We start from the raw sequence: 22,409 nt of genomic DNA on the forward strand, positions 1-22,409 counted from the left end.
GCTACATTTGTATATAATTTGTTGCTGGAATCAGAAGGGTGGTAAATTATGAGGCACCCTTTTGTTTCATCTTGCAGCATTAAATTCAGTCTGCTGCTTTAATTCACTTCTCACAGAATATTTGCTGATTGCCAGCTTTTGTTTTCTAAAATCACCTGAATAGCTTCTTCACTATTACCCATGCAAGTATAAAAAGTGTTAAACTGGGTGGGGGTAAGGTAGAAAAACTCTTTTTATCAAACAACCTTTCTAGAGACTTGACTGGAAAAAAAAGATTCTGCAAAACTGATCCGATATTACTACAAAGTCTCTTTGTTGTGTCCGATAGGCCAAATTCCTTCCAAACATTGGTAAAAGTTGAAAAAAAGTCCGGAGGAACAGTAGTGAAAAACTTTATTAATCAAACACAACTTGTTTCAGATGAGGCAGCCTTTTCAAAAGCAAAATACAGAACAAAATATATCATAAGGCTGAAAGGAACCTTGCAGGATTTCTAGTCCAACCCCCTGCCCTAGACAGGAATTCTTATGCCCAGGGTCTTCAAACTTGGCAAGTTTAAGACTTGTGGACTTCAATTCCCAGAATTCCTGAGTTAACATGACTGGAATTCAGGGAGTCGAAGTCCACAAGTCTTAAAGCTGTCAAGTTTGAAGACCTCTGCCTTATGCCATGCTGGACAAATGATGGTCCATCTTTTCCTAAAAACCATCAGTGATGGAGAACCCACAACTCTGGAAGGGAAGCTATTTCATTGACTAATTGTTCTTACTATTAGAAAGTTTCCCCTTTGTTCCAAGTTGGATCTCTGACTAGCTTGTTTCTTGTCTTGTCCTCAGATGCTTTGGAAAATAAATCAACCCCCTCTTCCCTGTAAAAGTCCTCCAAGTATTGGGAGGTGGACAACATGTCACCCCTGACCCTTCTCTTCATTAGGCTAAATATTCCAGACCTCATATTTTCTGTTGCTCTTCTCTGCACATTTTCTAGAGACACGCTACATCTATTTTCTATTGTGGTGACCAGAACTGCATTCAGTATTCCTAGTGTGGTCTTACTTGTGCAGTATACTGAGATGACTATTTAAAACAAATGGGTCAAAATTATCAACTCAGGTGTTACTTGGTTACAAGGACTAACAGTAAAAAAAAAAAAAAATCAGAAAAAGGGCGTTGGTACTTACCTGACATGCCCGCTCTCTTTGAGCTGTGAAGAGCATCCAGTAGTGGGAGGTGCTTCAGTCTCTGCATGTCTAGGCTGGGATTAATTTGTGGAATGCTCCTCCTCCTCCACAGGACTCCTCCACAGGGTTCCCCAGTTTTGTGAAGATGAGAGAAATAAATGCCCTCGTCCTCAATGCCCTAACAATTCGTTGGCCGAAACAGGACCCCACCAGATGGAAAAAGGGTGGGGCTGGATGCTCTTCACAGCTCAAAGAGAACAGGCGTGTCAGGTAAGTACCAACGCCCTTTCTCCCATGAGCTGTTCAGAGCATCCAGTAGTGGGACATACCAAAGCTTGGTCTGTCCTATGGGAGGGACTCCGTCTGGCCTGGAATCCCCTCCTGGTCTCTGTGGACCTGTTGCAGAACTCTCCTGCCAAAGGAGGCCTCAGCGGATGCAAACACATCTATTTTATGATGCCTAATGAATGGCGATGGAGAGGCCCAGGTTGCAGCTCGACAAATTTCTGTTATTGGTGCCTGTGTGGCCCACGCTGCTGATGTTGTGGCACTCCTTGTTGAATGAGCTGTTATGTCCCTGGGCACCTGCAGTGATTGAGTCTGATACGTTTTCGCTATCGCAGCCCATAGCCAACAGCCTATTGTAGAAGATGAGACCTTGCATCCCTGAGTGTCGGGCTGAAACGACACAAATAAGGCTTCCGTTTTTCTGAAAGTCGCTGTGCGGTTAATATATATTCACAATGCTCGCCTCACATCAAGCCTATACCATTGTAATTCCAACCCTTGGGATGGTCTGGGACAAAAATTAGGAAGTATCAGCTCTTGTACCCTATGAAAAGCCGAGTTAATTTTGGGTATAAATGTAGGATCAGGACGAAGGACCACCCGGTCAGAATGGAAAACACAAAGATCTTGTCTGATAGACAAAGCTGCAAGTTCCAAAATACAACGGGCAGAAGTGATCGCTACAAGGAAAACTACTTTATACATCAGAAATTGGAGACTTGATGATTTTAAGGGTTCGAAAGGGCCCTTAGTGAGAGCGACAAGGACCTTGTTAAGGTCCCAGGTGGGATAACAGTGTACCGCTGGAGGGCGTAAATTTGTGGCTCCTCGAAGGAAACTCTGTATGCGTGTGTGATGGGAAAGATATAGTAGACCTTCACAAGTGAGAACTGACGCCAAGGCCGCCACCTGTCTTTTCAATGTATTAGGTGATAATCCCTTGTCAAGTCCCTCTTGTAAGAACTCTAGGATTTGAGGCACAAATGGAGAGATGGGATCGATTCGAGACTTGGTACACCATTTGCAGAAACTGGACCATGTGGCATTGTAAATGCGAGTTGTTGAGGGGCGTCTGGCGGCTTGAATGGTGGTGATAACTCTGTTGGAAAACTTTTCGCTCTTCAGACGACTCCGCTCAACCTCCAGACGGTCAGGTGCAACCACTGAGGGTCTGGATGTTAAAGGGGTCCCTGGGTTAGCAAGATCCTGTCTGGCGGGATTCTCCATGGTTCTGATACGGATAGACTGCGGAGGTCTGCAAACCACGGCTGTCTGGGCCAGTAAGGAGCTACTAGAAGCAGCTCCGCCCTCTTGTCTAGCAGCTTCTGGATGACCTTGGGAAGCAGTGGAAGTGGGGGGAATGCGTACAGAAGTCCCGGGGGCCAACGACAGCGGAGCGAATTGAAGTTCTCCACTCCTTGTGAGGGGTACCTGGAAAAAAATCTCGGGAGCTGAATGTTGAAGGAGGAAGTGAACAGGTCCACCACCGGCTGTCCAAATGTCCTGACTGCCTCTTGAAACAGGGTCAGATGGAGGCGCCACTCCGATTGATCGATCGTGGCCCTGCTTAGCCAGTCTGCCTGTGTATTCAACAGGCCCGAAATGTGCTCTGCTTTGATGGAAAGTAGGTTGCTCTCCGCCCAATGACACAAGTGCTCCGCTTCCAGCATGAGATGTTTCGACTGTGTGCCCCCCTGTTTGTTTATGTGAGCTTTGGCTGTTACGTTCTTGGTCAATATTAGTATGTGTTGATTGCGTACCTGTGGAAGGAAGCTGCAGAGAGCCAGGTGTACTGCTCGAAGTTCCAGCCAGTTTATGCTGCACGACTGTTCTATGGCAGACCAGTAGCCTTGGATTGTGAGCGATTGGACATGCACTCCCCATCCAAACAGGCTGGCATCGGTGGTGATGGTAAGTCTGTGTGGCTCTTTGAAGAGGCAGCCTCTGTTGATGACTGGTCTGGTCCACCAGAGGAGAGATATGAGGACCTTTGATGGTACCTTGACCTTGTGTTTGGAGTTGCTTTGGCTGGAGCGCTGGTACGGGAGCAGGAACCACTGGAGGGATCTAGTGTGGAGCCGGGTCCAAGGGATGATAGATATACATGAGATCATCTTGCCTAGCAATTTTGATAGTTCAGCTAGGGATACCCTCTTAAGACCTCTGATCTCCTTAACTAATTGCTGAATGCTGTTTACCTGGTGACAGGTAAATGTTGCCTTCCGCCATATCTATGACTGCCCCCAGATGGATTAACAGAGTCGATGGTGTTAAATAACTCTTTTTCCAATTTATTGAGAACCCGTGTTGTTGTAGAGATTGTAATGTATTCTGAGTATCTCTGACTGCTTGATGATCGGAAGATGACAAAATTAAGATGTCATCAAGGTAACACTGGAGTCGTACAGGGATATCACAGAGATGAGCAGCTAGAGCTGTGGGAACCTTCGTGAAGGTCCTGGGGGCAGAAGCTAGTCTGAAAGGAAGGGCCACATATTCAAAATTGTGGTTATTATAACAGAATCTCAGAAATTTATAGTGGGAAGGCCGAATAGCAATATGTAGGTACGCCTCTGTCAGATCTATAGACGTAAGGACGTCACCCTTTCTGATGCCAAGTAAGATAGATTGCAGGGTGTGCATTTTAAACTTGCGATATACTAAGAAACGGTTGAGATGTTTCAGATCCAATATTGCTCTCCACCCCCCCGAACTTTTGGAAACAACAAAAAGATGTGAATAGAAACCCCGTCCTTGTTGGTTGGTGGCTACTGGCTGGATGGCTCGTATGTCCAGTAGGTGTTGGATAGCAGTTTCCATGAGATTACGTTTAACCGGACCTCTGGAGAGAGGGCATGACATAAAAAAATCTGGGGGAGTGGATTGAAACTCCAGCGCCAGGCCAAATCTGATTGTGTCTCTGACCCAGGAATCAGACGTTGAGGAGTCCCATTGGTCTGCGAATAATTTAAGGCGTCCGCTAATGGGAGTCGGGTCCAGGGATTTATCTTGGATGCCAAAAGGATGTTTCCTGCTCCTCGAAAGGATCTCTTGGATTGACCACCCCTTCTGCTCCTATGCCTGAAGTCGGACCTGTCTAGCTGCTGCCCTGGTCTGAATGATGGGGGTCTCTGGTATCTGGGTGAAAAGGGTCCCTGGTAAAAGGGCCGAAAGGATCCCCTCCAAAAGGACTGAGGGTTTCTAGAATCTGACTTCCGAAAGAGGGAAGGAAGAAGTTTCTTTTTGTTTCGGGTTTCAATTAGTAGCGGATCAAGGGAAGGGCCAAACAGTCTGTCTCCCACAATAGGAGATGAAGCCAGCTTGCATTTGTGCTTAAAGTCTGCTTGCCAATGTTTTAACCATAGTAAGCGTCGCGCTGTGACATGTGAAGTAATGGCCCTGGCTGAAAACTTGACTGCATAAGTTGCGTCAGCTGAGAATTCAGCAGCTGCTACAAGTTTAGCAATATCTTGGTGCGCCCTAAGGTTGGAATTAGGGACATGTTCCCGTAAGAGGCGGAGCCATCTGAGAGAAGAACGGGTAAAGAAGGAGGTGGCTGTGGCTGCTCTGATGGCCCACACATTAGACTGATGGGCCCTGCGTAGGGCTAGCTTGGCTCGTTTTTCATCTGGCTTGAATGCCTCCGGCGCTTCACTGGGAGTGGAGGAGGACACTAATCCCACTATGGGTTCATCTACCTCGGGAGTATTCAACAATTTTGAAAAATCAGGGGCCAAATTGAAATATTTCCTGTCATATCCAGTTGGGGCTAGGTACGCCGCTGCAGAGGCCCACTGTTTGTGTACCAGGTCCGAAAACATGGGAGGAACTGGGATCACCTCTGCCTTGACTACTGGTTGGTTGAAAATTAGATCTTCTAGTCCCTCTTCTGAAGGAGCTTGAGTGGTAGAAGGGGTCGACTTGTTCAGGCGTGCAATGTTTTTTGCCTTAAACAAGAGAGATCTGAAAAGTTGTGGGCGGAATAAGCCTGTAAATACAGGTTGGTTGGGAACAAGGCCCTCATCCTCAGACATTCCCCCTTCTAAGGGGTCTGCTTCTGACAGGGGCTCGCTGTCATGTATTGATCCTGATTCAATCTGTTCCATTTGATCAATTTGATCCACTTCTTCCTCCTCCTCCTCATTCAGCCCTTGGAGAGACTTCCCCTTGGAAATGTACCTGGGTATAGTGTTGCTCCCACCTGGTCAATGACCTCAGCGATTGGGAATCATAATCAGCAGTTACAGGATGTTCCCTGGTCATAACTGCGTGTTAAAGACCTGCTGCGATTCCCTGGCGGATTGCCAGCTCCATCCAGGCCTTCATCCTCTCTGGAACTTCCTTGGAAGAATGTCGTCCTGTCGAAGACCGGCAGCCGTTGGAGTGAATGTAGCTTCGGGAGCCCATTGCGTGGTCGGTGTCCCAGGTACTTGGGCCTCTTGGCTTTGGGGAGCCAAGCTGCGCCTGGATGAGAGGGAGAGATCTAGAGGAGGAGGAGGGAGGGAAGAGGTAGACGGACCTGGACTGGAGGAAGGAAAGTCCTGTGAGACCTTCTGCGCCTCCCGTGTGTACTTATCTGCTTTTCTAATGCTTTATGGCGCCTGTTGGCATCCCTTTCTGAAGTTTTCGAATTCTCTTTAGCCTGCTTAGGTTTGTGCTGAGATTTGGCTTTGACCTTCAAGGATGAGGACTGAAAGCTGCTACCGCCTGCCATTTCGATTGAAGGAATTGCAGTATGCCTGTTATTCAATGCAATACTGTGAAGGCGGTTGGAACGCCCAGGGGCCTGATCTAAGGACAGACCAGTTGCGCTGATGATGTTTTTATTCCCCCCTTTTCTCTTTTTTTTCTTTTTTTTTAAATAATAATACTTATCTATAATGAGTCGTATCTCAGTAATAATATTTTATTGATATTAAAATATTACCCAAATAAAATATTATTAATAATAATAATAATAATAATAATAATAATAATAATAATAATAATAATAATAATAATAATAATACAAATATATGTGTCTATATGTATATGAATGTCAATTAAATAGCACGAGGCTAGATGCTGAGAAACCAAACAGCCAAATTGAGAACGCCTAAAGGCCCAAATTGATAAAGGTACAGGCCTTCAACAGCTTCCCTGCACAGGCGGACACAGGCCTAGGTGCTCGCTGTTGTGCCACTGGGTTGATTGGGCTGTGAGGGTTAAGCCAACAATTTAAATGTAGGAATAGCCTCGAATGTAGAAAAAAACAAGATGAGGGTATAATGATCCCAAGTGTTCCTAAAAGAAACCTCTGCTTGGGACAGAAGTACCTCACACAGCTCGAAATGAAATGCAGTCAGCGTGACCACGAGGTCTTTGTAATAAAAAATGGCCTCCGGCCATTAATCTTTCGGCGCGCTCCCCAGCAGCAAACTCCCACCGTGTGAAGAAGTAGCCTCCGAGGGCTCTTCCTATAAGGCTAAATGGCGGGGAAGGGTGGAAGGCACTAAGCATTTGAATCTTCCACCCCAAGTGGCGTTCAGAGGGGGAAAGGAAGGCGATACGACTCCATTGTGAGCAAAGAGCTCACACTGCTGTTCAGATTAAAGGAACTCTGCGGCTATCTGTTGGAATGGCAGAGGTAGAAAGAGCGTTTGTGGGGAAGGGGCGCGGAGCACTGCCGAAGCCTCCCTCCGCTTTGGGGCATGAATCAGCACTTCCCTGTAATGCGAACGATCTCCGACTGTCCGATGTTAAGGAGCCAACGTTGAGAGATCGTAATGCAATTAGAAGGCTAAAGAATTCTAAAGACAAGCTGATCAATTCACCAAACCTGCTAGTAAGAAAGGAATTTCTCTGTTTCGGCCAAGGAAGAATCACAAGCACTGCCTATCCCTCATGAGGCTGAGCCAAAACTGGGGAACGCTGGGGAAGAGTCCCATGGAGGAGGAGGAGCGTTCCACAAATTAAGCCCAGCCTAGACATGCAGGGACTGAAGCACCTCCCACTACTGGATGCTCTGAACCAGAAAACCACCAGTGCATTAAATTTATTATAGTATCAAAAGCTTGTAACATATGTTTAACATATATTGCTTGTTCTGGTATTTTTAAAAGTCCAAAAAAAGACGTATAGTCTCAGGAAAACATTAAAATATATTCATACTGTTCAACAATAAAAGTGAAACACTAGAATAACCAATTAGCCCACCAATTAAATCACTTAAAATAAATTGGTTTAATTATAATTATCTTTAAAAAAAATTATTTAGAAAACTGTATATAGAGGCCTGTGTTTATACTGATGAAAAATCCTCTTCTCAGAGCAGATAAAATGCTTATGTAGAAAGTTTCATGTTCTCCAGACAATATGGTGTCTTTTAGATAAGGGCATTTCCATAATTTAGCTAAAAAACTATCTATCTAATATATGTTCGGCTTGATAAACGTTTTCCTCATTGACACCTGGATTTTTCTGTCTCTTTCTATTTTTTTTCCTATGGGTTTCAGTGCATGTCTTTTGCATACATATTCATTTCCACCATTCCCATCTTATTTCCAGATCTTAATTCCCAACTGTTACTAAGCTTTAAGCATTTTTTTTCTTCCTCACTACTTCCTTTTTTCTGAAAAAGGTAACAGAAAAGGATGGAGAATAGCCTTTTGAGCAAGTAGTGGACTTCTAAACATACAGCAACAAGCTTTTAAGAGAGGACATAGAAAAAAAAAACTTCCAGAAGAAGGAATAAGGACTATTTATTTGTTTTATTTTTATAGCTGCTCATCTCAACAAGTGTCTCTTTATACCTCCGTATCTCCAGTGGCAGATTTCTGAGTTACTTGAACCTTCTTACCTGTCTGGACTATGCCTCTTTCCATTTCCATTTACTTCCATTAGCAATTCTGAAGAGTCAGCTGGGGATGCTGTGTTTGTGTTCAGCAAAATATGCTCATGTTGGGCCAAGTACTGAGAAGGGGTTTGCTTGGCTGCTCGAGCACAGTGCAACAATTCCCTCTGGAGGAGAGGAAGGTTGGCCTACAAAACAAAGGTACAGTTATCCATTTAGGTTCTGAAGCTATGGGGAAGTGGATGTTACTCTTTAGGTAAAGCAATAAGCCAAGTGTTTGAAAAAGGTTCTCCGAATACAAATAACATTCAGCTATAAATGGTATTAATCTTCCTAAGGACTACTACTATGACAAAATAATGTGACTTCCATTAGCATAGAAAACACTTGTCATCAATTGAATGATAATTAGCAGTCATCCTGTTCTAGACCGGACGATTTGGAGAAAGAGGCTAAACCTCATGTAGCTCTATGGAAAAATAAACAAGATATTCTTTCCCTTGGAGACAGATGATCAAATAGGTTCCAATGAATAACCTTATCAAATACAAGACAAGCCCAAATTTCAGGTTGTTTTCCTTTTCTGCTTTCCTTAAAGGAGAAATGTGCAGAAAGAGATATAGGTTCAGCCATGATCCTATGTAAGAAATGGGAACAATGCTGAAACAAGTAAGGAACCAGACCCCAAATCGGTATTGAGCATGGAATATGCCATATTCCAATATACATGAATCATCTGTACATTGGGGGGAAAAGGAAAACGTATGCATTGAACACTCCTTAACCTAGATAAGTGACATCCGGTGAAATATTGCAGGCAAAAAGTAGACACATAATTTATTTTCTGATCTGGGCACAATCAATTATTTGGCTTTAATGGAGAAGATTAACAGAACAGAATAAAAGAATAATGAGAGTTGGATCTTGGAGGTCTTCTAGTCTAACTCCTTGCTCAAGCAGGAGACCCTATACCGTTCCAGACAAGTGACCGTCCAGTCTCTTCTTAAAAGCCCCCTTATTTTGTCCTCATATTAGGGATCTAGAACAAAACTGACTTTTTATATTTTCTAATGAATCTTTCTGGGGATGTGGCAATTCTCACTTTTTTCATTAACTATCAATTTTTAAAAATATTAACCTTCATCTAATCTCTGCAAGTGCTTCCTCTGTAGCACTAGTTTTTATAACACATTAGAAGATTATGATTTAGAGCAGTCTGACACATTTACTTTACAGATTCCACTATAATTTTCCTGTCAGTGATTTTGATGAAGCTGAACAAAATCTGGCCCAAAGCAAAAAAAAATAATTTTTCTTTCTTTTCTTTTCTCGTTATATAAAATTGTGGCAAACAGAAGAATTCTTTTTATTTTCTCTGCAATTTCAAATCTTCTCAAAATCAAGCAACCACAAAACTTAGGGGAACACTACTAATTCAGTTATAATAAAATATATAATATAACTTATTTAGCTTATGTTTTGATTTGCTACAAAAAAATCAGATCTCATGAACATTTCCCTGTTTACTTGTTAAAACAGATTCTGTTGAAGACAGTAAGGTCGTGTGTGTGTGTGTGTGTGTGTGAGAGAGAGAGGGGGGGAGGGAGGGAGGGAGGGAGGGAGGGAGGGAGAGGGAGAGGGAGAGGGAGGGGAGAGGAGAGGGAGAGGAGAGAGGAGAGAGGAGAGAGAGAGAGGGAGAGAGAGATTGAGATTTCTGTATTCCATAAGCATCCTTTGGGAGATATTATAAAATCATTCTAATGTGTCATGAAACTTACCAACAGGGTACAATAATTACCTTTAGGAATGGAATTACAAATGGACGTAAAGGAAAATTAGTAGCCTCCTGAAGCTTGCAATGAAATTCCTCTATTGTCACTGTTGAATTCTGCAAAAAGAAAGGAAATTGATCAGAATTAAATGATCATTGGCAACTTTTGTTTATCAGCACATGATCGCAATAGACTTATGACCTCATTCCTCTGCTGCGATCATTAAGCAAACCATCATGTGATCTTGACTTGCAATTATACTGCCATCTTCTCCACTGACTCTGCTTATTGGAAGCCACGATCACCTGGAACGCTGTGGTGGTAAATGCCCACCAGTCTTGAAGTGCCCTAATCCTGATCAGGCGACTATGGGGATGCTGTAAGAGTCATAAATGCCAGGACCAGTCATAAAATTGCCTTTTCCAATGCCATGGTAACATCAAACAATTGCTAAGCAGAATACTTGTTAAGTGAGGTCTATCTGTAGTCCTCATGTTTTTAAATTTATTTTCCTGAATCTATATTTGCGTGAGAAGCTAGCTTTACATATTCCATGGAAGAACTAGTGATCTTTATCACCCTCATCACTGGTTAAGTAATAAAATATTTTCATCTGAAAATACAAATTATACTTAAAGCCAGAATTTTAAAAAAATCAACTGGGTAAAAAGTAAAAACTAAAGACAGAATCGTAGGACTGCGAAGTACATTATGGGGATCTTCTAGACCAACTTACTTCTCAAAATTAGATAAAACTATAAAATTTCCTAAAAAATGGATAAGTTTGACCTCTGCCTTTAATACCTCCCACAAAGGGAAACTTCCTATTCTGCAACCTTAAAATGAAAAGTTTTATCATTAAAAAATACAACACCTTTATCCTAATGCTTAACTAAAATCTGTCACCTTGCAATTTCTGAACCTGCTCTCTAAAGTGTCAGAATAAAACAAATCTGTTCCATTTTCATCTTTTACATGTTTTTAACTGCAACCAAGTGTCTCCTTTATCTTCTCTCTTGCATCTGAATATACTTTGCTCTTTCGTTAATTTTCCTAATTCTTGTTTTACAATTTACTCTCATTCCTTGTTATAATTTTCTAGACATGCTACAATTTGTTAATGACTACCTTTAAACATGACACCATGAACTATGATTAGTTACACCGATTTGGATCACTGAGATCTAGATGCAAGAGCCTGCCAGCACAGTACAGATCTGGACATTATGATTTTATGAATGCAGGCCAAGAGTCATTAGCATTTTTAGCAATCAGATCCCACTGCTGGCACTACATTGCTGCAAACACAAGTTTCACCATGCTCCAAATGATAGCAGCAGTTATTGGAAATGGAACATCTCAAAATTGCAAAGATAAATAACAGAGCAGAGTTGGTAATATAAATAAGCCACAGCAGTTTCCTACCAACCCTAATGCCATAGTTTTGTGCTTGACAACCTCAGCTATTTTCAGATGCTTGGACTTCCAACTCCCAGAATTCCCAGGTAGCCTGCTGGCTAAGAATTCTGGGAGTGGCAGTCTCCCCCTTTTAAAATAGCTGAGGTTGACAAATATCAATAACCAAACATAAATCCACTGTTCCTGTACTTTTGGCTGACTTTGGTGCTTTAATACTCACCACTAATGCCAAAACAAGAGTCCGGACCTTTTCTCCAATTTCTGGTGAAATATCATTGCCAAACTGCTGAAGGGTGGTAAGAAAGCGTTTCAGTTTGCTTAGCTGACGAGCCCCACAGGTAGCTGGGAGCTGTTGATTTGTCAGTGAAGACGAGGAAGATGATGCAGGACCATTGCTGAACCTCTGGGGAGGTGAAGGAGCTCCATTCAAAGTTGGGGGAGAATGATTCATCCCATTAGATACTAGAGAGAGGAAATGAAGATACACGATGAAGAAAAATATGCTAAATTCAGTTTCTGAAATGGTGAGACTAATGTATTGTAGGGAAGACAATCGGGGGTGGGGGTGTCACATTTAAAATTTTAAAATAAACCTTAGAGCTGGGATACCTTAGATCAATAAAGGTAGGAACGTATGAAATTCCAGAATTTAGAATTCTAGGTCTCCAGTTATGAATTAGCTGAATGCTGAAGAATTGGTTTTTTTTCGAAAACCCTGGACAATACCAAGTACAGGTAGTCTTCACTTAATGACCACTCATTCAGCAATCAATCAAAATTGTAACAGTGCTGAATGAAGTGACTTATTCTCTGGCCAAATTTAAGGCTACTGTAGTACCCCCACAATGACATAATGAAAATTTGGGGGCTTATCAGTCCAACCTACCTTACAACCTCAGGGTTGCAACACCCACCCACTTATCTCTTCCTCCATCAACCAGGCACCCAGCTCACCAACATGCGCAAACTGCCTGCCACCACAGAAACCTGGGATTGCTCCCCATCTGATCAGGCCTGAGAGGCCTCAGCTGGTTACAGGGCTCACCGGTGCAGGCAAAGCACCCCAATTACTTTCACTCTTTTTCTGCAGCTTCTGACATACAGCTTCTGTCATTCTTTCAGAAAACTTCTTTTAGCTTTCCAAGTGACCCCCGGAATGGCATCTGCTCTTGCAGTGCTTCGGAAGTTTCCTTCTCAGAGGGGGCTATTCTCACTATTGTTTAGAAAGCTAGCAAAGTACTGCAGGAGTGGGCACCATTCTCATGGGGTGGTTTTTTTGGGGTGGGGGGAGGCTTCCAAAACATTGCAAGGGTGGGTGCCATTCTTGTGAACATTCAGAAGGCTAGAAGGAGTCTTATGAACAATCAGAAGAATGGAGAATGGAGCAGAAGCCACCCATCAGCAGCTGCGAAAAAAGAGTGTAGGTTGGAACACACTTGTGGAACCTATAACTGGCTGAGGACTCCTGGGCCAGGTGGGGCAGGGAGCAGGTCTGATCCTCCTAGGCCTGAAGGGGTGGGGAGCAAGCTCAACACTCAAGATTTTAGTCATTAGGTGAGAACTATCTGTTCTTTGAATTAGTAATGCCAGACTATATGAACCAATGCTCATTTAGTTTAAAATTAAACACATAAAAAGTTACTTTACTTTTACTTAGTTTTGGGAATTTTATTATTTGATAATTATGACTTATGTCCTCCAAAAATGATGAAATATCTCATATCTCGATATCACTGGTAGAAAAACATTGATCTTCTTACCGTCTCTTTCTCCAGGCAATGGGTATGACAAAATCATACAAAGACATAGCCTTTTCCAAAAAGTTATTTCACTGGAGAAAAATGCTTCTATGCATTGTTGGTTAAAAATAAAAAGACAATTGTTATTTCAAAAAGCTTTTTCCAACCTCTGGTCATCAGAACTTGTGGTGGGAGAGGTCAACGTCTGCAGTCATACACTCAGGGGCGGAGCATGGATCGCAATACTTACCATTTTTGACATTTCACAGTTGTTGGCATTAAAATGAAAAGGCCTGTAGAAGGTTTCTTAAAAGGATTTATTTGCATATAGAAAAACAAAAAAATACATTTTGGGAATAATAGTCTCAAATACAAATTACAACTTTCTTACATGCTGCTGGGGTAAACGAAACAGGCCGGGGGCCACTGGGGTTGACAGGTGGTAATGGTGGCATACTGGATGGAGAAGATCTTGACTGTATCTTGACTTCCACAGGGGATCCTGGCATTACTGATACTCTCTTCTCACCAGCAACTAAAGTGGAATGTGGAAAAAAAAAATCAAGAATACAATAAAAAAAACTGTACCGGAAACAGATATTCTGGTGAGTCTTGGCAAAAAATACAAAAGTAGGGCATAAAAAAAAAGCAAGCGCAAATCATATTTATTTTTTATACAGTGCTTCAGAAAGTTCAAAACACTTCTATACATTATATTTCAGGAATCCTTACATAACAACTCTTTGAGGAATCTGATCTCCAAACCAGTGTGTCCACATGTCAGAGAGAGAGAGAATAACAAAGGCAGAGAGATTAAGTTCAATGAATTGGTTCAGGTCAAACACAGTACAGAATGTAAAACTGAAAGGGCCATTGAAGCTCATTTAGTCCACTCCCCTGATCAGCACAGGATCCACTAGTCATGAACCTTTCTTAGCTAATGGCATATATAGACAGACCAACTTGATGAACATTATTAGAATTCACCTTATAGAAATGAATGTCTGAATTTAGTCTGCAGTTAAATATATTTCAAACGCATCCAACAAATCCACCATTTCCAGCATGTCTATGTGCAAGGCTCTTATAATCATATGTTAATAAAAAGTGTCCCAATGAGTTCAAAAGACAGTTAAAAAAAACAGTGATCTATTTCCTCCTATTACCAAATAGGAAAACATCATAAATGGATGGAAACAAACTAAATCTTTCCATGGATCCAGGCTACTAACAATTAGGTTAATTTTGAACATTCCCAATTCAATATTATACTAGAGATGTTAAGGTAGAATAAAGGAGATAGTTACTCTCAGGTGGTTATGAAGAGTCATAACAGGCTGGCAAAAGAGTATTTATCTATAAAGCATCCTTTAGAAAACACAGAAGAGAATACTGGTATTTTATACTTACAATAAAATAAAGGAATCTAGAATTGTATTTGAAACTGTGAAGAATTCAATTGAAACATTTTTCTAAAATGACAAAAGGACCTAACACCTACAGCTATTTTGAGCATGCCAAATCCATTGTGCTAACCCACCTGTTGCAAGAAATGTTCTTATAATGTTGCCTATCAAAATGTATGCTCCTTATCTGCTTAAACAACACACCCACCCATTATTTGTTCAATAAACAAATGGTTGTCTGTCTCATTTAATTACTTCCCAAGCAATCTGGGACACTGCTGCAGCATTTCCTTATATTGACAGATTTCCAACATATCCATCTGTGTTCAATTCTCTACCCCCTCCCTGTTTTCCCATTGTTAAAGGGGGAACTCGGAATGGACAGAACGGATGGTTGTCTTTCACTTCTGCATGTTGTGCATGGAGTGTGAAACCCCAGAGGGAGCCCTCACTTCAAACCACCTGCTTTTTCAGCAATGGGTGTGAAAAGGCCCACAGGAAATCTTAGCAGTTAGTCACATTGCAACCAACCTTCAACACTTGGCACAATGTTGGAATTCAGCAATACTTACTAGCAGACAGACTGAATTGCCCAATCAGAAGTTTAGACATGAAGTTATAGATTCTATTTCTTGTCATTAGCAATTATCACTCAAGATTCTATACAACCTGTGCAGAAACTAAGAATAACAATAAACCAAAATTTGAATTTGAATATAAAGAGAGTGGTTTGATCATATTTTAGTATGGATGGAAATTGTAGTCTTTATTGGTATATAAACAAGTTAATTGCTTATTCAGTAACTATATAGGAAAATATATTTCTTCCTAGAACACTAGACCTTACTACTTTCTAATTTAATCAGAATAAGACTTGCACTTGCAAGCCATAACTCTTCTGCAGTAATACTGCATATATAATAGTCTCATGTAATTATGGTAAGATAAAGAAATGTTTGCATGTAGTAGCCAATTTATTGGTTTTACAGATTCCTGCATCACTACCAACCAATGCAATGTTTGATCAGGACTGTTGACTAATTAATTTGTTTTAAAACAATTAAGTTTGTTTGAGTATCCTAGTATCCCACTATGTTTGAACTCTTTAATATAATATTACAAAAAATCACAACAAAAAGAATTAATCATTACATTCACACCAAAGTCCAGAACAGATTATTTAATCAGAGTTTAAATCACTGCTACATCGATTTCCAAAGTTGTTACTCAACTTGTTCCACTTTTGCCTACCACTAGTGTTAAAATCTCATGTTTGAAAAGGTTTTGCCTGCCAAAAATATAATGTGTGCAAAATCCTTTCTTTGTTATTACAGTACAGATCTATACATACATACAGTATGTGGAGGTCAATAATAAATCAATAACCATATAGTTTTGTAGCTTTCTAGAAGTTCCTATACAATCGATAGTCAGAAAAAACTTTGATATGGAGATGTTCTTGCCCTTGTGGTATTAATTTAGGTGTAATGGACAAGATTATCTAGAACAGAGTTCCCCAACCTTTCTGGCTTTGTGGACCAGTTGGGGTGGGGGGCAGAGGGGATGGTTCTGTGTGAACAGCCAGCAAGCGCACAAGTGGGAATGCATCCATGCACTCGCCCACCGCTTTCACAGCCTGGTTCTGAACGGCTCACAGCCCAGTAGTGGGCCACAGCCCGGGGGGGTTGGGGACCCTTGATCTAGAACATGAAGTCATCCCAGAATCATGAACTAATGTAACTTTAAGAATGGGTAATACAGTAAAAGCAGATAAGAAAGCAATTTTGCTTCTATTAAGGTCAAAGAAGGCATTTATAACAACAACCTGACGTATTTTGGTTGTTATATTCAGGAAAATTTCTCCAGAGAGAAACAAGAACCGATAAGCCAGGAAAATGGAAGACCCAAAGTCAAGAAAAATGGAATCTCAGGATTTCAATGAATGACCAAAATGCAAATAAAAAAGAACTTTAACTTAATTTTAATTTATGGTCTTTTATTGTTTTAATGTTTTATATGACATTTTATTGAAAGACTGTAAGCCACCTAGATTTGCCTCAGCGAGATGAATAGCATAGAAGATAAATAAATAAATAAATAAATAAACAACAAAGTGCTATTGTACAATTTCTGTTGGTAATCTGTTCATTGGATTTAAAAAGTAGAAAGAGTGTCAGAGTGTCAGAGTGTGAAAATAGGTGAGGATCTTAACTAGCAAAAGAACTCTTCTGTATACAATGCCGGCTTTTACTGTCCTTCACCTAAAAACCCTGTGGAAATTTAAAACACCTGTTTAAGTCACACATTCTGCCAGAGTTGGCAGACCCTATTTCTGAGAAGAGGAAAAAAAACAGCAAATGAAGAAAAAATGGTTTGGGTTCTCTCCAATAGTAATAGACACGACAGCAGTTCTTCATTAAAAGTTTTGTCACATAACAGACAAAAGATATGAAGCAACCTGTTATTTACAAAACCACAGTGGAAAAGGTCTGTTTTATGAAACATTAAGAGAGATGCTCAACCCATTGACTGTTGGCCACATGCATTCCCCCACTGGCCCTTGAGTCAGTATCAGGATGCTAAAATTCTTCAAAATAACTGATGAATTTGTATAATTTAAAAAGAGGTTAAGATAAGAATGGGAAGAAGAACGCTTTCTAATTCTCTTTTGTAATATCCTCTAAACCAGGGGTCTCCAACCTTGGCAACTTTAAGCCTGGAGGACTTCAACTCCCAGAATTCCCCAGCCAGCTTTGCTGGCTGGGGAATTCTGGGAGTTGAAGTCCTCCAGGCTTAAAGTTGCCAAGGTTGGAGACCCCTGCTCTAAACTATGAACAAATGGGGCCAATGTTTTGAATCCCATCCTTTCCAATGATGCCATTGGAAGATCTGCAGCCCACCAACTGATGAGTTTTGCCCCCCCAATCCAGATGTTTGTTCTCCCCTATATTAGAAAAATTGCCACTTTACATTTTCTATTCAACATAATGCATTAAGATCTTGAGAACATTATTCACAAAGTTCTTGAATTTCAGGAAACAGTGAATCTGGGACCAGCCCTTCCAAACTGAGTACCCACCATATGCATTGAAGTACATTCCCTATCATACCGTTAAATGCAGAAAAAATAATTCTATCAATGTGGATGAATATACCTCAAGAGCTCCTATACTGCTCCTTTTTTTTTTAAAAAAAAAAAAGAGCTTGTTGGGCAAGATTCATATTCTATAGGTGCATATTCAACTGTGAAACAGAATTCTAACATACAATTCCAAGCATTTCAAAGATTTGAAAGCAGACTGCAGCACCTGGCAGACCTTTGTCTGGATATAAAAACTAACAAGGCCAGACTTCGTTAGAGTTTTTTCTGGGAAACCACCAGGGAGTCTCAGGATTATAGCCTGGAATGGAAAATCAAATCAAATCAAACCCAGAAGAAACAATGGCAAAATCCATCCCTACAACTGTCAAGAAAGCTGCGTGGAAGTGTTCGAGTGCGTGTAGTCCTTGCTTAGTGACCATTTATTCAGACTGTTCAAAGTTACACTGGAGGAGAATTTGAATCAAATCCAATTTGAGGCCATCACTGCATCTCTGTGGTCACATAGTTGTGATTTGTGTGTTTGGCATGCATTTATAATGGATGCAGCAGCCATGTATGTGACATTTCATTTTATTACTGTGCTACTTAGCAATAGAGCCGCCAGTCCCAAATGCCCTCATAAGTGAGGATTACGCTAGACCTCAGAAGTTGAGCTCAACTTCAAGATTTCATTACTTTAAGTACTTGGGCAAGAACTATAATTTAGTTCTCCTAAAAAGTAAAGTAGGAAAATAATAGATCCTTCTCTTACTACAGCATAAGCAAGAGAAGCCTATTTTATTCAAATAAAATCTATCCCTCATTGCTTCCAAGCCCTTATTCCTTTCTTGAGGTTGATACATTATAGTGATGACTGAAACCAATAGGAAAAATATCCTACGGTCTAGGCTCTGTACCTAGAAATCATAACCTTCATGGCTTACTCAATTTACTTCCCTGTTGACTGCCATCATAAATTTTTTTTTTATTATTTCAAATGTACAATGCATTTCTCAGTAGTAAATATTGTTTCAACCAAATGAAAAGGAACTTCAATTCTGAAATAGCTTTAGTTTACCCTAACTAAAGACCTGAGAACAGCATCACGCTTTTGAAGAAAAACATTGATTCCCTTAGGATTTTCAGAGGGCAAGTAAATCTTTTTTTTTAATTTGTCAATTGCTTACAAGATAATAGGTATAAGTAAAAAAATAGTTATGAATACATGGATACATATAAGAAAAATAATATATATATATATATATATATAAGAAACAATAGGACTGGGACGGTGAGCACATTGGTGCACTTAAGCACGCCCCCTTAGAGACCTCTTAGGAAAGGGGTGAGGTCAATAGTAGACAGTCTAAGGTTAAAGCTTTTGGGGTTTGGGGAAAAAACCAGTCAGGTAGAATATTCCAGACATTGACCACTCTGTTACTGAAGTCGTATTTCCTGCAATCAAATTTGGTGCGATTAACCTTGAGTTTGTATCTATTGTTTGCTCTTATGTTGTTATGGTTGAAGCTGAAGTATTCATTGACTAGTAGGACATTGCAATGTATGATTTTATATACTATACTTATACCGGACCAAAGGTGGCGTAGTTCTAGGTTTTCTAGGTCTAGAATTTTGAGTCTGGTGGCATAAGGTATTCTGCAACGAGTAGAGTAGTGGAGAACTCTTCTTGTGAAATATTTCTGGACTTTCTCAACTGTGTTAATATCAGATATGTAATGTGGGTTCCAGACTGATGAGCTGTATTCGAGTATTGGTCTAGCAAATGTTTTGTATGCTCTAGTTATTAGTGTAATATTACCAGAGAAAAAGCTACGTAAGATTAGGTTAACAACTCTTAATGCCTTTTTGGCTATGTAGTTACAGTGGGCTCTAGCACTTAGGTCATTTGAGATGAGAATTCCAAGATCCTTGACAGAGTTTGGATCATCAACAAAGTCTTGACTATTCAGCCTGTATTTTATTTTCTGATTTTTTTTTCCAATATGTAGGACAGAGCATTTATTTGTTGAGATTTGAAGTTGCCATTTGTTTGACCATTCTGATACATAGTCAAGGTCTTTTTGAAGGGTAGCAGTATTGTCTGCAGAATTGTAGAAAACACGGGTGGAATTGGTGCATAGAAGGTTTTCTTCTTGTTTAATGTGATAATTGGTGCATTCAGTTTTTACCTGGTGGCATAAATTTTTGTATTGACTTTTGAAGTTGGCAACGTGACCAGATTTGTTTTTCCGCCAGTGATTTCTTTTTGGATTGAAGCTTCCTTATTGTTTTGGGAAATTTGTTTTTTCTGGTTTTGGGAGTTGTTAATGGTACATATAGTTTGATGACTCTTTTGACTTCAAGTAAAAATATGTTGTAGTGGTCTTCTACAGTATTGCATCCAGAGAATAGAAATTGCCAATCAAGGGATGAGAGATCGTTGTTTATAAGATCATAGTTGCCTTTTTTGAAGTTATAATTGGGGATTCCGTCATTGTGATGATTTTTGTGTAGACATATGTTGAGACAAAAGTCAATCATGTTGTGGTCACTGTTGGAAAAGGGTTCTTTAATTTGTATTCCGTAAATTGAATTCAAACTATTGCAGAAGATGAGATCGAGGCAGTTGTTAGTCTAGTGTTGTTGGTTACTAGTTGTTCTAGTCCCAGATTTGTTACTGTATTGTAGAAGGTTGCATGTGTGGGTTCAGTTGTACATTCGTTAAGGGTCCAGTTAATATAAGGTAGATTGAAGTTACCAAGAAAGATAAAAGCGTGTTGGCAGGATGCTGCCCATGTCAGTAGTGTATTTAGCTTGTTTGTATGTTCGATGTCATAATTAGGGGCTCTGTAACATAGTAAGAACTGAAAGATGATATTTAAGGACAATTCACAGACGATGGTCTCAGGAATAGCAAGCTCCTGGGTAACTTGGATGTTTTTTAGATGTAGGGACTTTTTATAGAAGATAGCGACACCACCTCCTCTATGGATTTCATGATCTGATCGGTAAACATGATAGTCTCTTACTGTGGTAATGGAGTCAGGGAGAGATGCGTTGAGCCATGTTTCACCAACAAATATAATGTTGAATTTAGCCGTATTTAGTAAGAGGAGAAATTCAGGTATTTTATTTACAAGGCTTCTTGCATTGATTAGCTTGCATTTAAGGCCAGTTGTGGTTGGAATAGAGGTAGTTAGGGGCGTGCATGCCTAGTTTTGAGTGTTGTTGGATTGGATGGGGTGGGGTTGGATGCGGAGGTGTGGGTTGTGTGACTTTCTTTTGAAGCAATCAGCTCTGTAGTCAATGTATAGGTCCTTTTCTCCATTGTCTAGACGGTTTTTGAGTTCTGTGCAGAGTTCACGGGAGCGGATTCTTTGCAGAATGGATAAGTCTGGTCTTGAGCGAAGTTTTTTTGTGGTTGGGATTGGTTTTTGCAATGGCATTTATTGTATGAATGAATATGCGTTTGGTGGACTCATTTTTGCATACAACTCTACAAAATCTTGGGGCCACAGAGCCATCATTGTATTTGTACCCATGGCCATCTCTGGTTATTTCAATATCTTCAGGAGAGATGTTTGTTGTATTTGAGTTGCTTATGATATCTCGAACTTTGGTGATGTCATCTGATTTGTTGGTGTCTTCGAGACCAAATAAGATGGCATTTGGACGTTTCTGTTCACATTCCATGGTGTCTCTGATGAGTAAGGAGATATTATTTGTGGAATTATTTGAAGGGATAGTAATTGTTTGTGGCTGTGGTTTGGTGGTTATTTTTGGTTGTAGTTGTGATTGTAGTTGAGGTAGTGGTTGTGATTGTTGTGGGATTTGATTTTGAGTTGATAGGTACTCACTTATCTGTGCTGTATTTTTTTTCCAAGCGAAATTAGGCTTGCTTGTATAGTTGTTTCAAAACGTGTTGCTAAGCGTTCTTCTATTGAGTGAATGAGTGATTCTATGTTTTCAACTTTGTCAGGTAGGGCACTCAGTTTGTTTAGCTTAGGAGAGCATGATGGACATAGATAAAAGAATCTATCTAAATTTTTAACCATATCAGCTAGGCTTTTGTTTGCGTTTAAGCAGGCAGGGTGGGCTAGATTATCGTATAAGTGGCATTTGATGTAAATTTTGCTTTCATTGATGGTTTCAAGACATTTGAAACATATGCAGGAGTCTGGGAGGTCATTGGTAGAGATATTTTTCTTTTGTTTTGGTTTGGAGTTTTTGGCTGGCATGGTCAATGGCAATAGTACAGTAATCAATTAATCTCTACGAGTCTAACCTCCTAGTTTAATCTACCTTCTTAAATTCATGGCTATGATTCAGGGCAAGAAGATTTATGTGAACTCTTGAGAGAAGTGGATTGCAGGATGAATAATTAGTTTAATAATAGTGCTCATTTACAAAATAATTGTTTGAAGACAACATGCCATTCTAGCATTTAATGAACCAATTAACACCTACTATTATCAAGCCACAATGAAAAACTCAATAACTTTCTTATGCTAATCCAGAGTATATAAATTACTGAAACAGTTTTAAGTCTACCTCTGCTGCCCTTTATTTATTAATAGAGATATAATACTGAATCATGCTCTGGAAAAGCAATTTCTAAATCTGTATTCTAAAAGAGGGGACACCTCAAATTAACTTGAAAATGAAAATGACACATAAAAACAAATCTACTC

At 40.2% G+C, this 22,409-nt stretch overlaps 1 protein-coding gene across 4 annotated transcripts in view; it reads right to left on the reverse strand.

The window, feature by feature from the left end:
• The window catches only part of CBFA2T2 (CBFA2/RUNX1 partner transcriptional co-repressor 2), a 102,381-nt gene that overhangs the window by 14,926 nt on the left and 65,046 nt on the right, over positions 1 to 22,409 (reverse strand). For all 4 annotated transcript variants that reach the window (XM_026681676.2, XM_026681677.2, XM_087959451.1 and 1 more), the window contains exons 2-5: positions 13,622 to 13,765; positions 11,712 to 11,953; positions 10,099 to 10,188; positions 8,307 to 8,488 (exon numbers count right to left, since the gene is read on the reverse strand). In XM_026681676.2, the coding sequence (XP_026537461.1) occupies positions 8,307 to 8,488; positions 10,099 to 10,188; positions 11,712 to 11,953; positions 13,622 to 13,765 (658 nt within the window). The remainder of the gene's footprint in view (positions 1 to 8,306; positions 8,489 to 10,098; positions 10,189 to 11,711; positions 11,954 to 13,621; positions 13,766 to 22,409) is intronic.

Source organism: Notechis scutatus, chromosome 3, assembly GCF_049901735.1.
Source record: "Notechis scutatus isolate UNSWTSFEM ecotype Mainland chromosome 3, rNotScu1.2, whole genome shotgun sequence".
NCBI classification, from domain to species: Eukaryota; Metazoa; Chordata; class Lepidosauria; order Squamata; family Elapidae; genus Notechis; species Notechis scutatus.